The sequence below is a fragment of the Ambystoma mexicanum genome, chromosome 10 (genome assembly GCF_040938575.1).
Source record: "Ambystoma mexicanum isolate Mex_15411 chromosome 10, UKY_AmexF1_1, whole genome shotgun sequence".
Lineage (NCBI taxonomy): Eukaryota > Metazoa > Chordata > Amphibia > Caudata > Ambystomatidae > Ambystoma > Ambystoma mexicanum.
This window is the reverse complement of record NC_090932.1, coordinates 996,132,210-996,150,523: the sequence shown is the minus strand read 5'-3', so window position 1 is coordinate 996,150,523 and position 18,314 is coordinate 996,132,210. Positions and strand designations below refer to the sequence as shown.

At 45.3% G+C, this 18,314-nt stretch overlaps 1 protein-coding gene across 1 annotated transcript in view; it reads right to left on the bottom strand.

Moving 5' to 3' along the window:
- LOC138491915 (dehydrogenase/reductase SDR family member 4-like) overlaps positions 1-18,314 on the bottom strand; it is a 295,693-nt gene that overhangs the window by 30,728 nt on the left and 246,651 nt on the right. The window contains exon 9 of the mRNA XM_069618778.1: positions 3,201-3,256. Within this exon, the coding sequence (XP_069474879.1) occupies positions 3,201-3,256 (56 nt within the window). The remainder of the gene's footprint in view (positions 1-3,200; positions 3,257-18,314) is intronic.

The following is an 18,314-nucleotide window of genomic DNA, read 5'->3' as shown; positions in this document are numbered from 1 at the left end:
GCAATGAACAGGGGGAAGGCCGTAGTAAAGCCAGTGGCCAACACCTTGAGAGCCTGGAAATTGTTGCATCAGGACACTGCTCAAGAGAGCTGGTACTCCCCCCACATCCCTATATCGAGCCAAAGGATTCCCCTTCACTCATGAGCTTATTTTTAGGCAGCACTTCGAATGACTGGGGATCAGCCAACTAGGTGATCTTCTACAGGAGGGACGATTTATCATCTGGGATGATCTGAAGGGTAGGGGGGATTGCACGGCGGTTACTCAATTATTGTATTTACGATTACAGGAAGTGATTTAGGGCAAATGGGCTATCTGCCCGATACCTCCTCCCCCCTCTCCAATACTTCAGTATGTCACTAATCCCCCCTCCGGGTCTAACCTTCCATCATCTCTATATAAATGTATCTGAGCCCAGAGGATGCACCCCACCCATAAGTCTAGAGCTAAGTGGAATATCTCCCTGGGGAGGGTGCTCACTGATAACCAATGGAAGCAAATCTGTGCGCAAATCCGTACTAGCTCCATGTATGGTCGGTTCCGGATGATCCACTTCAAATGTATCCACCAGGTATACTACTCGCCAGCCAAACTCCATAGTTTTTACCTGGCCAGGTCCCATCAATGCACTAGTTACAGATCCGATATCGCTGATTTATTTCACATAGCCTGTGTAATCTATGTGCCCCGAAGTATGCCCCTTTTTAACCCGGGCCCAAAGAGCGAGCTGAAGCTAGTGGCAATGGCGTCAGTTGTGGCCAGGTCCCTGATTTCTAGAACCAGGAGACAGGCTAGGGCACCCTCTCACCAGGAAAGGTTTAACAGTATGCACATGTGCGAGAAGAGAGAATCCCTGCACATTGCATCACTCCCAGAGGGCAGTAAGCCTACAAATTACTGGGTACCATATAGAAGCTAAGCAACTCGCGCCCAGGACCATTCACACCCCAGCACCCCAAGGGGTTCAGTGTAATGATGTGCCCCCCCATATTTACGGGTCACGATTTCCAGAATCCCATCGCACAAAGTGGAAAGAGCTGAACTCGCTCATTGTGTGACTTGCTCACTTGTGGTCTCCATTGAAAAAGTGTTGGTTTGGTTTGACACTTTGTTTTGGGGGGTGCAGCGGGATCGAGTTTGTTGTATTAACTGAGTTTGTTTTCCAATCTATTTCACATGGAATGTCTGTATTACCTTCTGTGTTTGTCGACAATTAAAACTCAATAAAGAAAGTTTCAAAAAAAGAATGCTTATCTGCACAACATGGGTGGCTCTGACTGCGGCGTCTCTCTTTGGGAACGGTAAAAGGGGATTTGTTTTTAGAGCTGAGCTACCAGAGCCACAGCTCCACACCAAGGCCTTTGTTCTCTTCTGTTCATTGTGTTCTAGGCCTTCCCATCCAAAATGGTGACACTTCTGCTAAGTTAGCACACTGAACTCGCTTTCTACCACACTACCTTGCTGACTCCAACTTCCGCCTATTTCAATTCTTCCTGCACATCCCACTACACTACATCACTATGGCTACAACAACTAAACACAAGGCCTATAATTCTGCCCTATCTATAACCTCTGCAACCAAAACATTAAAACATGTGTTGCTTTTTCTGTGTTGCTATATCTGAGTGTCTAATATTTGTCAAACCAAACTAAAACAGCATGTGCTCTGTCTGCAGCACAGATTTCAATCTGCTCCCACATTCTAATAGATTGTCCTCAGCCTGAACCTTTATGCTTGGCTGGGTCACTGTGTGTGCATCCCAGCAATCTACACAGGGCGTGTTTACTACTTTCAATGAATGTGGATCTACATGTGAAATTCTATTTCTAATTAAAGTTGACCACTTATTGTAACTACTGTTCCCCTTATTATAGGGGTGAACCGAAATACATGGTATTATTGTACTTCATGGACCCAGCAACAGTTTTCACTGCCTTGGTTTTCTCCCTACCCACAAATTGCCTGTGTTCCTAACACTGTCTTCGTGTTCACCTGTGTCCAGAAAATGCAATTGGTGCTCTCCATGCTTTGGCATGCTGTGACACCTACAGGTTTGGAATTCTGACCTACTTATACAGTGCCGGATTAAACCCAGTGGAGGCAGTCGAAATGTCACGCCCCCCCCCCTTTACAAATTATCTCCCAATACATTTTTAATTTTCTGGACTGCTGTATTTAGATTTGTGGTCGTCGGGCCTCGTAAATGAATGGGGCCATTAGGCCAATGCTTACTTAACCTAATGGATAATCCAGCACAGTACTTACAAAACTTATGTCCCAACCCTTTAAAAAAAAAAATTCTCTATCTCTACTGAGGCCCAATTATCAGTTTTGACAAAGTAGCCAGAGCTGCTCCTTCCTCCTCAAACATCAACCACCAGTTTCTACTCCCCTGCCTTTATCTAGACACAAGTTCAAACCTAGTAGACCTTATCTCAGGATTTAGGAAAACCCAGAAGGTTCAGACTGGTTGAATGAACTGGTGAACATTCTAGGGGTTCGTGCTTTTTTGAGCTGTCACACCCATTCCTGCTGTATGTGGTGCACACTCTGAAAGTGAACCAATATGTGCTTGCATCAATTGGAATGCTGTGCACCAAAACAGTGGATTTGCATGATCCTGCGCGTAAATTGAATGAAAACCCTTGAAAATCAGTATGCACACAATTAAATCGAATGACAACAATGAAGGTGCATAGTGAAGGTGCATATTGCTGTTGGTGAATCCAATGTACGTGCATAACTGTTTGCATAAGAGACAAAGCAAACACTTGGTGCACAGACCTGGAATTCTGGAGAATTTGCCAAAGGTTCGTAGAAGGTGCCTTGAATGCTTCTGATTGAGGATTTATTATCGAGACAACAGTAGAATGGTTCTTGCAAAGCATTGCCAAGGCTTTTCCCTGGAGGGGAGGGGGCATAAGAAAGGGCTAGGTGGTCAGCGAAATAGAGCTACACCTCGACCATGGTAATCGAAGAAAGGAGGTGTCCTTATGTTGGGGGCTACACTTACTCTGGACTAAATAGACACCTGGCAAAATTCCATCACCAAAGGACTATATATGGCAGCAAAATGCAAACCTCTTCTAATACCATGATATAATAAAGGAAATCATTTAATAATCGGCTGTAGTGATAGACTAGAGGACTGAAGGCGTATGAGTGGGGGTGGTATATTTAAGAATAAAACATACATTACCTGCTGATTCCACAGGTTTCCATTGTATATTTCAGAACACGCTCTGCATCCCAGTCCTAAGTCATAAAAAGGCAGAAGAAATACATGTCTCGGCATTAGTATAGCCCCCTTCTCTGTCACCATCACAATTACCCATGTGTGTGCGACATGTATAATATCCCATTTCATCAATGGCCTAGTGATCATCTACGGGACCACATTCATCTCTATCTATAAAATACAAATTATTCTATCCATTCATGTACATTACATCATGTCTTGCAGCAGATCCAAATGTTCAGCTCAGAAAATACATGCATCCCACGCGTTGCATTTAACCACCCATTGTAAGGCCTTTATCCGCGCACTGCGCTGCATCCAGCCACCTAACCACAACATCAGTTCAACATTTTCACTACATCCATTCAATTTATGCACTTGGTCCATCTTTGGCATGCAATGTATTCACCAACCGCATGCACCACATTCATTCACCCAATATACAACACCTACAGATTCTAGCTGTCTAACATACACACTGCCTCCAATCACCAACTGCACTGCATCTATCCAACCTGCACAAATCCATCCACTATACCCAGTGAATTCCCAACCCTACACAGTACATACACCGATTTCATTCTCTAGAATAAATGCATCCACTCTTTGCACTACATCCATCCACTACATACAGTACACCCATACTTCCCATACACTACTTCCACACAGCCTATGCACTACATCCATGCACCCCTTTAGGAACAACCATCTTTATCATTTACTGCATTCATTCAATGTATTAATACTATAGTTTATAGAGTGGTGCTAAGGGTGTAGGAGGGAGCAACATAGAGACATGTATACATGGTGGAAGAGAATGCCAGTGAACAGTAATTATCTGATAAAATAAATATGAATTCCTATTCAACCAGTTCTTCCTGGTTTTGTCAATCTCTGTTTTTGATTAGTATTGAATGATGCTGTTGTTTTTGTGATTGGATGAGTGTGTGTGTTTTTTTAGGAGTATAGCTAAGTGAAAGTGATTCGATCGGACCTAATGAGGTTTAGGTTAATGACATGTATTTGGAAGCAAGTTGTGGATCAATAGGTTTGTACTTGTAATACTTTTACGAAAACAACATGTTATTTGTGTGCGACATCAGACCAAATGAGTGTGTTCTTTTTTGTATGTATTATCATTGCTTACTTTCAAATTGTGTGCTGACGTGTTAAAATCGTTTGTTCAACTGACCTTTTTGATATGTAATGTGTTCCATATCATTTTTTAGGTTTGTATGGCTTTTTTAAAGCATGCCGTAGCATTATTTTGAAATCGTTGACAAGTCATTTTGGGAAGGGGGTATTGTTGTATTGGTACAACCGCATTTCTGAAGGGCAGATTTTGTTTAACTACAATTGGTTAGATTTACTGTCAACATGTTTTATTACGGTTGACTTTTGTATTCAGATTGAATGTGCGATTGTTCACCCATTGTAGATATGTTGGGTAATTGGTTTCCTCAGTGTTTCATTTGTGAATTTTTTACAGTTTTTATTTCATTTCGCATTTCCACAGAATGATTCCTTTCCACATTTGAGAGGACTTATATTTTTCCTCATTACTGTGAAATGATCTCTTTTTGCGTTTCTATAAAATTATTTGTTTCTTAATTTCTGTGTAACTTTTTCACTTTTCTTACAATTTGACTTTTGTTTACAGTGTAGCATTGGTGATTTTGCTTGGCTTGATAATGGAAAACAAATGTTTTGGCAGGCAGTCATGGATACGGGCTCTTTTGCTTGTTGATTACAGGTATACGTGATTACACCTCAGCACGAACTATCGAATTCTAAAATGTCGGATTGAATAGTGTGGTGCCATGTAATCACACATTAGTTCCCCCACATGTTTATGTTTATGTTTATTGAATTTATATAGCGCTTTAAGCCAAATCGCTTCACAATATAACAACATGTACAAAAGTGAGAGAAGCATATTTACAAACATGAACAGGCCATTAGAACAATAAGTAGAACTATTTACAAGGTGGGAGGGTGAGGGAGGGTATAGAAGGGGGTAGGTGAAGGGATTTATGGCGTAGGGTTTGAGTTAGGGGGAGGGGGAAGGAGGAGAAGGGAAGGGGCAGTGTCCTTGGCTGCTGCCTCCCTCCCACTACGTGCCTTTTGGAGACACATTTTGTTGTCTGCCACCGACTCCCTTGTCTGCCCAGGAAAGATCGCTGTGTGGTGACCGCATAAACAGAATTGGAGGAGCATATTAGATGGGCATTTGAGCCTACCCTTATGAGCCTCACCAAATGGTTAACGGACCTGAGTATAGGACAGTTTGCATGGAAATGTGAACCTGCTCGGTTTTCTGTCATCTAAGGCCATACCTGGGTAAGGAAAATGATAAGCGGATAAATGTGGTTTTAAATTTAATAGGATGGAATCATTGGACTAGGTCGATGTATTTTCAAAATTACTTGTGAGTAGCAATTCCCTCTACCACGTGGCAATACATCAGGAGCACCCCAGTGACTGCAGGCCACTGTGCAGAAGAAAAGTATGCATGTATGTATCACATCCTCACGCAAGTTATCAAACCAGTAACCTTATGTATGTATGTAAGTATTCCCTACCTCCGCAAGCCTGCGCCCAGATGCCTCCAGGTTTAGTGTGCTATACAAATGTATAAATGATTAAATACATACATTCATTCTGAATTCAGGATAGCCATGGCTGATTTCATTAACTAATTTCAATTGTGCTACAGACTTGTTGGAATCCTTCCTTCCTTCCTTCCTTCCTTCCTTCCTTCCTTCCTTCCTTCCTTCCTTCCTTCCTTCCTTCCTTCCTTCCTTCCTTCCTTCCTTCCTTCCTTCCTTCCTTCCTTCCTTCCTTCCTTCCTTCCTTCCTTCCTTCCTCCCTCCCTCCCTCCCTCCCTCCCTCCCTCCCTCCTTCCTTCCTTCCTTCCTTCCTTCCTTCCTTCCTTCCTTCCTTCCTTCCTTCCTTCCTTCCTTCCTTCCTTCCTTCCTTCCTTCCTTCCTTCCTTCCTTCCTTCCTTCCTTCCTTCCTTCCTTCCTTCCTTCCTTCCTTCCTTCCTTCCTTCCTTCCTTCCCATGCCATTACCATATTATTTCCTACATCAACCTAATTCCTATACACAAGGCAAAACTGTTGGCCTTGCAAATGCTAGTTTTTAAAAGGACTTCAGTGCAAGGAACAGATGTGAATTTGTTGAGGCATAATTATTATACCAATAAGGGCAAGGAGCACAGTTAACAACTCTGCCATACCTTCCACTGCCATACTTTTCTCTTCCACTTCGTTTTACACCTGCAAGACATTTCTATGCGGCGTAAAAGAAATCGATTATTATGGAGTGCACCTGGGAGTTGCACATGCTAAGGAGAAGGCAGATTCCATAGGAATCCGTTAATAAATGCAGTCTCTAAAGGATAGTTTTCAGGAGTTATTTTTGTATTTATTTATTAATGAAAGAGACAGTGAACGTGTCTTCATGTTTGCACTTCAATTTGTGATTGGATAAAATTGCATGCCGGGGAAACCTTGGTGCTCCCCCACAAGCAATTTGAAATGAATACAAAGTGATTCCCTATGGCATATTTGACGCAACATAAGGCCCTTTGGATGGAGTGCATTGAGAGGCATGAGGTTTCTGCTAAATTAATTAAGTTAGAGCATTTGTTTCGTCGGTGTGCCGAATTGTACTTCGGAAGATAATGTTGGAAAAGTCTTTAGGAATACGCACCACCAATTATGTGCACTAGATTACCTGTAGCACATTCATGGTGGTGTGCATAGTCATCTGCTTGACTACTACAGGATTGTAGACTGATAGCCTGTGTTTGATTAGTATTCATATTGTGCAAGGTAATGTAACGGTTAGTGTGGGATGTATTTACCCATGCATCCGAGCCCTACCTCAAAACTGTGCAGTACTGACATGGAAAACATCATGATGGCCAGAGCTTCCCAGAAAATGCACAGGGAAATGCATGAAGAATAGGCTGCCACTCATTTTTGCCGATGTTATGGGCACAGAAGGACACTGCCTAAAACCACCATTGGACTACCCACACAGTAGTCTGAAACCATTGGGAATGGCAATGCTGATTGCCAAAAGCAAACCCATAACTGTTGGGAATTCATTTTCTTAAATCCCAAAAAGGGGTGCAGTACCAGTACTCACCACTATCCAAAAGCCGGCGTTTTAAAACCACCAGATTTTGTAGAAAACTGAATAAATGAACCCAAAGCAAGCCAAAGAAAGACTTACTGAGAGGTGGATCCAATGTAAAGTTATATTCTGAAGTGACTTGAAGGTTATAACAAGACTGGCTGAGCTGTGGATTTCAGCAATTTAAGTAAATTTGGACTGAAAGACACTACAAATCTAAATGTTCAAATTGACTGAGTGACCTACTTTTGAGTGTCACATAGGTTGAAATTGTTTAAATGTCATAGTTTTAAACTTAGAATCAGCATTCTAGCTGCATATGTAAAAATGTTTAGTTTTATTTGAATGCAGAAACTGGGGAACAAAAAGTGACATTTTATCTGAAACTTGGCTTAAGGAACTGGATTCTGCCCACCAACTACCCCCCATCAGGAGTGAAACTTGAGTCACAGCTGTGTTCCCAGGCCTAGCTGCCCTTTTGCTGCTCCCACCAAAAGGGATATGACACTTCCCTGATTGAATTACCTGGGCTCTGCAGGAAATTGAACAAAGCCCTGTCCTGACTCAGGCAAATGGTTTATGGCGGGAGTCGTAAATGGAGATTTCTCCTGGAAGCACAGGGGAGGGGCACTGCCTGTGAGAGCAAGCTGGCTTGGCAGAACTGGAAAAACCAGAAATTCAACCTTGTGCTGGAGAGAAACCACACCCCTTTGGGGCCAGAACATAACTCTAAAAAGATGAATAAACTCATAGAGCGGACATGTGAAAATTTTATAAATGATACCATAATTCTTGTGATTTTTCTGCCTACATTTTAAGAGGTTTTTAGAACCGGTGGTATGTTCAGGGGGGTTTTAGCGGAAAAGAGGATATTGCTCTAAATGTATGCATGTTAAAAATCTGACACTTCATCTATTAATGACCATACTCCTTGCGCACATGTGTGTAAATTTGGGTCAATGTCAGAAATTGCAAAATCCGTTAAAAAGTGAAATATGTGCCATTTCTCAATGCAAGCTCTTAGAAACAGCAGATTTGGGACAGAGTATACCTCATGTGATATGTGACATGGGTATGTAATTTCAAACAACTGTGTAACTGTGAAATATGTATTTTGATCATATATAGATTTGGGTGCACAGATGACAGGGGAGTTTTTTCAAGAGATCATAAATGGCTGACATCACTCTGACACAACTTAGCTCCCCCAATCAGGGGAGAAAGGAAAGCTGGACCAATGACAAGTGAGAGGGGCAAGTTTAGTTATGACCAACACACACACCCACTTGCAGAACATATAAATGGACCACTGAAACTTAGGTAGGGACCTTCAAATCCATTTGCAGCTGGAAGCTCTGCCGGGAAAATCCATACCTTACCTCCATCAAACCTCCAGAGAGCCAAACTAGAGACTTCAATCTATCTAGAACCAGAGACCCAGACCAGACCAGCAGAGTAGAGCTGACCTGTTAGCAGAACCAGAGAGAGCTGACCCAGATCACTGTGAAGTGCAGAGACCAGAGGCGAGTCTAAAACCTGACCAGATCTGTGGCGTGGCCAATTTCATTCAAGAATATAGTGTGAGTACCTAGAAAACTGTGCAGAACCAATCTCTTAGTTAAAATAATATAATTCAATCCTATTTTAATCTAAGTAGAACTGTCTCCTAACTGTCAACTGTCATTTGTAAAGCTGTCACCTGTGATTTCTAGTTGCAAGCTGCACTTGTTTTTTTTTTTAACTTTAAAATTTCAAATCTGAAAAACGACCTTTATTTAATCGCTCATATCTCCGTGACCGTTTGTGCTAGAGACTTGCAGTAACTTTCCTCTGAAAGCTGAGAATCGTGGCTTTTCTACGAACCTAGAACCGCATTCCGAACCCCTATAGTTTTGCCGCAATCGTGAAAAACGCACTCGCGAATTTTGCCACGATTTGCACATTTCTCCACGTGTGAAAACAGAAGCTTCTTGCTTTCAGTTGCCAAAAATTCGTTTAACCTGCTAGTTACACCCTAGATCCTTGCTAGAGTGAGCCTGAGCTGATATTAACTAGATACCACTCACCCTAAACCTCTAGAGGGAATTAAAAGCATTTTAGCATATTTTTTTTCTACATTACCAGCACATTTAAAAGCATTTGGGCCTGTGTTTTCAACTTCTGTAGTCTAAGTTGCTGGGGTGAACTGAATCACATTTGATTGCATTTCTGAGAACTGTGTGCTTCCCTCCATTTCCTTGCATTGCATAAAAGGGGGGGTGAATTGTCCAAGAAAGTGATTACATTGTCTTTGCTGAAATCCTATCAAGTTATTTTCTTTACTGCATTTCATTCCACATTGCATCCATTTGAAACCATAAAAGTATTGTTGCTATTTTATCCATTTCATGTCAACTCCTTAGTGATTATCAAGAAGTGTGCTAGTGCCAGATTCTCCTTTGGTAATCTTTATCATACCAGATTAAGTGTGATATCCAATTATTAATTTATTATAAAGCGTGATATAGATATATATTGCTTTACTTCTCAATTAAACCTTTTAACTTGCAAAACAGAACTACTTCTTGGCTCAGTGGGGTCAGGGGGATTCCAAGGGAGGGGTGTTATATAGGGGTAGTCATCCAGAACGCATGAACTGGACATAAAGATATATCAATAAGGGTTTTCATTCAGTATTATAGACTAGGCGTTGACTTAGCTGTAGTGTTGAATTGAATCCTCTTACAAATTGGGGGCTCGTGCCGGACGTTTGGGTTAGATCTACCATTTGTGCAGATTAATACAGCGTGCCAGCTGACCAGATACACATATCCGGTCGGAGCACACGCTGTGTTACGCTGTAAAGCACTTCTCAAAGGAACGCTCTAAGAAAAAGGTCTGTTTTGCAAAAATAAAATACAAACTTCTGTAAGTCAGGACAGAGACCAATCTCTAGAATGACGACCTTAGTAGACATGAAAATAGCCAGAGAGCACTTCTTACATAAGTTATTTGTGAGAGGTGAATGGACCGAACAGGGCCAGGATGCGTGGTTGCAGGCAATCACACAACAGGTCACTGAAACGGGGTCAGATATATATAGAGATCAGGGTCCACTACATGTGGCCCTGAGTGAACTATACATGGCCCCGAAGGCCAAAGATGAACACGACAAGATTGTTAGGGTAGCGGCATATTTATATTTACATATGGGAGCCATGCAGGACAAATGTGCTGAAGGCCAAGATCTGGCGAGTAGGCAACTGCTGGCATTACAGAAGGCCCAATCTGAGCTGCTGCTCAGGAGCCAGGAGTCAGAAAATGACAGTAGGCAGTATATCATTAAAATAAAAGAGGACAGGGATATACTGCAACAGGAAAAGGCTGACCAGGATACTAGATTTCTGGCCCTGCAGAAGGAGCACCGAGACAGTTTGGACTCCTTACTGCAGAGCCAGAAAAAGCTGGAGCAACAATTAGACTTTAACAGGGCATGCACGGAGCAGGTAGCCACCCTGCAAAGTCATCTAGATAGAGTGAAGGTAGAGAGCAACAATCTGATTTCGAAAGACCTGGATACCCAGGCAGAGTTTGATGAAGAACGCCAGAAAGCTGGTGCCTTTCAAAGGCAGAGGGACGACCTGGCGGCACAAATGCAGGCTCTTAGTCAGGAAAGAGACGCCTTAGGCCAGGAAGTCTGCCATTTAAAAAGAAAAATGGAAGAAAATCACCTGGCCCACCAGGGACTGGGTGACCTCCAAAAAGAACACCAGAACTTGTTAGAGCACACCAGGAGGGTGGAGGATGCTCTAGCAAGAAAGGAGCAGGCCAATAGGGACACAGCTCAGGAGGTAACCCTCCTGCAGCAAAGACTGGCCCAGTTCTCCAGGACCAACCAGGAAGCACAGAGGGAAAATGAGGCCCTCTGTCAACACAATGATAGGCTCCAACAACAGGTAGCGATGCAGGAGAGACTGATAGAGTCCAGTAAGGCCTTAACTGAGGAACTGAAGGCACAAATGCAGGCTCTTGCATTGCAACAGGGAGCAGGGGCGGATAGAGATGAGGTTCGCTGTGAAAGGGAAACTCCGGAGCATAACCTCAGGAGCCCTAGTACCAGAGGCCCTCATACCTCTCAGTCCCTGGACTCTGCCACCCCCATGTTCCCCGGCGCACATGAGCACCGGGCCACCGGGATGGCAGACTACTATCCAGACAAAAGTATGGGGCTCATAGGCCAGTACCACCCAGGTATGGAGGGGCGAGCATCCGGGTATGGGCACCCAAGCGCAGTGCAATTTAGTGGGGAACCCCAGGAGAATAGGCCCATTAAGGGCATCCTGAAAACCTCTGCCCAGTTAGGTCAGTGGAGGGGGTACCCATCAAATCCTGGCAGCAAGTAGGAATCTGAAGACTCCTCTGAACTGCGCAGGACACAGGAGACCAGGTCCCCACATTCTGCCAGCCATTCCCAGGCTCGCAGAATCCGGGAAAACCTGGAAGAGCAGACAGGAACCTCTGGGAGCAGTGCCTCTGAGTCAGAGGAGGAATGGACAAGGGTTACCCGAACTAAAAAGGCCAATAAGGCAAAAAGGGCCTTGCTTAAGGACCCCTTAAAGCAGATTAAGGCGATCAGGAGCGTCATCACGCCTTACCATAAGAATGCTAAGTACTCTGTTTGGGAGCACTTAGAGTTGTTTGAGCAAATGATGGAGACTTTCCATTTGAAGGACAGCCAAAGCTGTATTCAATATGTAAAGTGGACCTTCTCCCCGGAATACTCCAGTTTCTTTGCGGGGCTGGAGGACCAAAATCATTTAAGATGGTCCACCTATAAGGCGGCCATCTTGAAACATTTTTCCATTCATAGAAATCCTCAAGAGGCTCGCAAGGCAGCCTACAATTTACAATGTGGGGAGGATCAGGCCCCACAAGAATTTGTGCAGGAGTTAAAGCGTGCTTTTGCGCAGACCACCAGAAGGGTGCGCACAGACAGTAGAGAATTCATTAATACATTTTTTCATGCCTTGCCCAAATACATAATGACCCAGCTCGTGAGGGATTTTCACGAGAAAAGATCTTTAGACTGGGTCATTGAACAGGCTACCCGGATCTATGAGGTGCAGAAACCGGTAGATAGCAAAAGTAATGCCCAGAAAAACCCCAAAGCCAACAGCACCCCTGCTGCCGCCAAGGTGGGAGAGGTAAAGGTCACCCCCGTTTTAGATTTGGAGATGGGGGGGCCTAAAAACCTACCTGCACCTAATAATGCTAGGCCCAGAAGGTCCTCGGGCCAGTCACAGACAGGGAGCCAGGGAGGCAGCCCCACAAATGGGGTCCCTCGCTCTCCTGATTATGTAAGTCCCCGTTACAAGGGAAATCGACCCATCCTGGGTTATGTGTGGACTCCTCCAGCCCAAGGGGGGGGATCCAGCCAAGCACCTAACCCAGGGAACTTCCCTCCAAACTTCCCACAGGAGGGCAGAAATTTACCAAACCCTGGGCAGAACTTTTTCCCCAGATATCCACCCGACTTTCAGCCCCAAAACCATCCATCCTTCTTTCCCCAATTCCCTGAGCCCAGACCACTGAATCCGGGAGAGGGGAGGCCAAGGGTGGAGGGGTACCCAAATCTTCCCAACCCGGGGTATTACCAGAGGAGGGACAGCTACCCTTCCCGGGATCAGCCCAGGGGAGAAAACAGGGCCCCGTATCAGCCTGAGCGGGTTTCCCAGTTAGAGCGCCAGGTTCAAAACATGGCGCGGGATATGGGTCACATACTGAGGGCTCAGCAGAACCCGCAGATCGGCATACCGGCGCAGAACGCACCCAACTCTGGACCTGGTGCCCCAGAACAATGACGGGGCAGCACCCCGATAACTCACCGGTTCCCAGGGAGGAGGCACAAGGGGAAGGGGGGTGTAAAGCCTTGGAGGAAGCTTCCTTCCTCACTTGTAAACAGCCCCTGGAAACCCAGGAACCGGAAACAAAATCTCTTGCCCCTGAAAGTCTGCCGCCTAAGGAGCAGAGGGGGGGTAGGAGAAACAAAAGACCCAAACAGACTCAGTTTGAGGAGGAGGTACAGATCTTCCAATTTGAGGGAGAGGGATCCTCAGAGGATCCTGGGAAAAGGATCTTCTCCTTCAGGGACAGGGGAACTCCTCCCAAAGAAAAATGGGTCCCTAGGGATGCAAATCCAGACTGGGGAGATGTGGAGACTGAGCTACCGCCGCCCACAATCTCATCCCAGAACCAACAGCATGAAAATCCCCTAGTTCAAACCCATCCTGATGACTGCCTCCAAAAAGGGGGGGGCGGCCCAGAACCGGAACCAGGGGAACCCACAATGGCTCTGATCTCCAGTTGCCAATTTTTTCTTTCAGATTCCCAAGGCTCTCCACAGAATTCTGCCCAAACCTCTTCGCTAGCGATGTCCAAAACCAGAAAATTAGCCCACCAGTTGTCCAAAAATGTACATTATCTGTGCCCCCTTGAGGAGAAGGAGGGAAGATATTATTCCCCGGTACAAGTACAGGGGCAGGGTACAATCTCGGCACTGGTGGACACTGGATCTCAAGCTACCCTTCTGTCCAGAAGGGCCTTTGACGAACTGAATGCAGGAAGGGGAGAGAATTACCAAATTCCTCTCACCTCTCTTCCTGGACAACTCCAGAACTTTGACGGGAAGGAAATTCCTGTTGAGGGGACGGCAGACTTGGACATTAAAATTGGGCGACATAAGTTGAAACACCCGGTCATAGTTGTGACCCCAGAGGGCACCCCTTTTTTACTAGGGAATGACCTCCTGAGAAGGTTGTCACCCCTGATAGATTGTGTAAACAAGGTCCTCTGGACCCAGACTAGCCGACCAATAAAATTAAAACAGAGTGTCAACCATGTTAGTTTAAACGGCACCTGCCACATGGTTTAACAAAAACCTGACCAAGTAGAATTTCACTTCCAGAATAGCCAAATTCCAGACGTGACAGTAATAGCAGTAGGACAACAGACTGGTGATGGGGGGTCCTCTCTATTTCTGAAAATCAACCTTCCTTCCAGTTTAAGGTGGTATTCCACACTGGAAGGAAACACCCTGAAATTCTTAACTAATCCACAATCAGAAACTCCCACTCCTATAGTCCAGAAAGATGTGAAATCAGCTCAGAGCCTGGCTGATATTCAGCAAATTGGAGAGCAGTTGTTCATCCCTGTTCAGTTAAATGATGGGAAGGACTCTGTTCTCGCTCGAGTGTGTGTGAACAACGGTAAGAGCTTCATCAGCGAAGCCATGTTCCGCCAACTCCCAAAAGATCCAGCCATTCCCACATTCAAACTGATAGACAAATGGGAAATGGACCTGGAAGCACCTAATTCCAAACATCATCTGCCAAGCAGGTGTATGCTCAAAATCTCCATTGGCAACAAGAGCATAGTCCATAATTGTTGGGTCGTGCGAAACGTCACTGCCGCCTTTTACTTAGGCAGTGACATTCTCAATCGCTTTGCCATTAGTTTGGACCTAATAAACTTCAAAGCTTGGTCCCGATTAGCGGATAATCCCATGGGCTTTGATGATCCAGAAAAAGCATTTAGGTCAGCTCAATTACTACCTTATGCAGTTGAAATTCAGATCAAAGAGGAAGTCACCATCCCGGAAAGGACCCGACAATTCTCCCTGGAAGTGAAAGTTAAAAGGGGACAAGAGTTGAAAAACCCTGATGCTTACATATATCTAAATGCTTCTCTCCAACAGCAAGGGTTGGGGGTAAACCCAACTCCATTAGTCAACATAGAACATGACACCATTCCAATAGAGGTGGATAACAGCGACTTAAAGAGTATTACTCTAGCCGCAGGCACCATTATTGGAATGGCGGTTGATGACTGACATTTCTCCATGGATCTTGGAAATGAACTTTTAGGGCCAATCCCCAAGGACTGTTATGACAGTGACAGGGATGACAATACAACACCAGACAGGATTTTTACCCGGCATGGGGGGAACTTCCTGGTGTACACTTCCTGCCCCTATCGAAAGGAAGATGTGACTTGTGACTTCAGGAGGGATGAGGTGATTTTCCAGGTCCATGAGGGCTGCTTTTCCCACCTGAAGCCTCCAGTCCAAATCAGCACTCTGACCAGGGACTTCTCCACCCAGCTGGAGGAGGCCGCTGAAATAGCCAAACCAGAAGTCTTTCCAGGCTTCAGGCAGATGGTGGAAGAGAGAGTCAACCTAGCTGATGCCTGTGTGACTCTGGAACAAAAGCAAAAGTTGAAACAAGTTTTCTTGGATTTCCAAGATCTCTTTGCGGTAGACTCATATGACTGTGGTCGCACTGACATCCACACAACAACAATCCCCACGGACCCTGGCATGACTCCTGTGTTTGTGAAGCAATATCGCTTGCCTCTCGCATCAATGGAGTCCCTTACTGAAATAATTAAGAACCTTGAGTCCCGGGGAATAATCCGTCCAGTCCACAGCACCTTCAATAATCCGGTGCTGGGAATATTGAAGCCAAACGGCCAGTGGAGACTCTGTGCTGACCTCAGGGAGCTCAACAAACGGGTCCATACTTCCCGATGGCCTCTGCCCTACATTGACCAAGGGCTGGCCCAGATCCAGGGGTCACAGGTATTCACTGCAATAGACCTGACCAATGGGTACTGGACCGTGCCTGTCAGTAGGGAGGACCAATACAAACTGGCTTTTACCTTTGGGGGCCAGCATTACACCTGGACCCGGACTCCCTTCGGATACCTTAACTCCGGTAATGAGTTCAATATTTTCCTACATAAGGCCATGCCCGACCTGGGTGCGAGGGGTAACCTTGCTTATGTAGATGATGTCCTCATCAAAAGTTCATCTGTGGAGGAACACATAGCGGAGATCCGTTATGTTCTGACGCAGTTGAGGGCCGCCGGAGCAAAACTTTCCTTTCAGAAAGCACAGTGGTGTAGAACCCGTGTTAATTTCTTGGGGCATGAGATTACTCCTCAGGGTCTCTGTCCCCAGGAAAAGAAAGTGGAAGCACTTCAGAAACTGAAAGACCCCACAACTCTGCGGGAACTAAGGAGCCTCCTTGGACTGACTAATTACAGCAGAAAGTTCATTGAGGGCTACACAGAGATCACCAGACCCCTGGTTCATCTCCTGAAGGGGGGGGGTCAAGTGGGAATGGGGTCCAGAACAAGCCGAGGCGGTAAAACAACTCAAAAGAAGCCTCTCACAAGCGCCTTGCCTAGCTTACCCTGTCAGAAACAAGGAGTTCTTCCTGGAGACAGGGTTCTCTAATACGTGCATGACGGCAGTATTATACCAAAAGCATGACAAGGTCAATAAAGTAATCTCCTATGCGAGCAAAACTTTATCCTCTGTGGAGGAAAAATTCAACGATTGTGAGAAGGCACTCCTGGCAACGGTGTGGGCATTGAAGAATTACCGCCCGTTTATCCATGGGGAACACATCATAGTGGAGACTCCACACCAGCCTCTGCAATATCTCCAAAGTGACAGAATCCGGGCCGGAAATGTGAGTAATTCCCGAATTACTTCCTGGATTCTGTCAATGCAAGGCTTTCCTGTGGAGGTCAGATATGGCCAAAACAAGAAGAGTCCCCTCGCGCAAGGTCTGGCTGACTTGCATGATTGTGCCAGAGAAAACTGTCTCGAGGACGAAAGTCTAAAAATAAAGGACAACATGGAGGCATACCTTAATTCCCCACACAAAGTCTTTGAAGAAGACAAGTGTGAGGGAATGCCCACTGTCTATGTGGATGGATGCTCTTACCATGTTGACAACGACGGGGAGAAAGAACTGGTGGCCGGCGTAGGGAATGCATGGGCGAATGAGTCCCCAGAACCCTCTGCTGGATACAAAATTGGTCCCCGAAGTAGTCAGGTGGCAGAATTGATGGCTGTGCATCAAGCCATCCTCACTGCTGTCCAGCATCAACTCCACGAACTGGTCATAATCACAGATTCGGATTATGTACGGAATGGGTTCGTGGAGCACCTGGTTAATTGGAAAACCAGAGGCATGTTATGTGCTAACAACAAACCCTTGAAACATGGGAAGTTGATCCAAAACATTGATGATCTGGTCACCTCGAATGAGATGACCATCTATTGGAAAAAGATCAAGGGTCATTCCAAAGTAGAGGGACCAGACAAAACTGGAAATGACTTAGCTGATCAGCTGGCCAAAACCGGGGCCATCCAAGGGGATCTAATTGAGATTGAGTCCCTGTTGGGGGAAATCCAGGTCACTGCTATCACTAGGTCCCAGACAAATGCTCACAACGACCTCTCAATTGCACAATGGAGTAAGGAGACCCCTGATGCTGATTTGATTACCGCTCAGAAGGGGGATCCAATTATTGGTAAATTTTACCAGCACCTTGAGGACCCTGAGAACTTTCCCCTGACGGATACCGATTACATTGGGAAAGAGGACCTAAGAGTGTTGATGAAATGTCCAAAAATGTTCCGAATCCAAGACGGTTTGCTGGTAAGGAAATCCAAAGCTGGCCACGATCAGTGGGTGGTTCCTACCTCATTCCGAAGCCTGATGTTAAGTCACGCCCATGATGCGGCCACAGCCGGTCATAGGGGGTTTCACACAACATTGGAAATCTTAAGAGAGGTTGCATACTGGCCACACATGGGGCAGGACCTCGACCAATATTTGAAGGGGTGTCTTGTGTGTGCACAATTTCAGCCATCATCCCTCACGCACCGTGCGCCTCTCCAAAAGAGGGGGATGACACTGCCATGGTCAGATTTACAAATCGACTTTGTAGGCCCCGTGATTCGCTCTGCTAGGGGGAATAAGTACATGTTGACTGTGACATGCTTGTTTACCAAGTGGGTGGAATGTCTCCCAGCCCCAAATTGCAAGGCAGAAACGGCAGCTGCCCTGATGATTAACCACATCTTTTCCCGTTTTGGT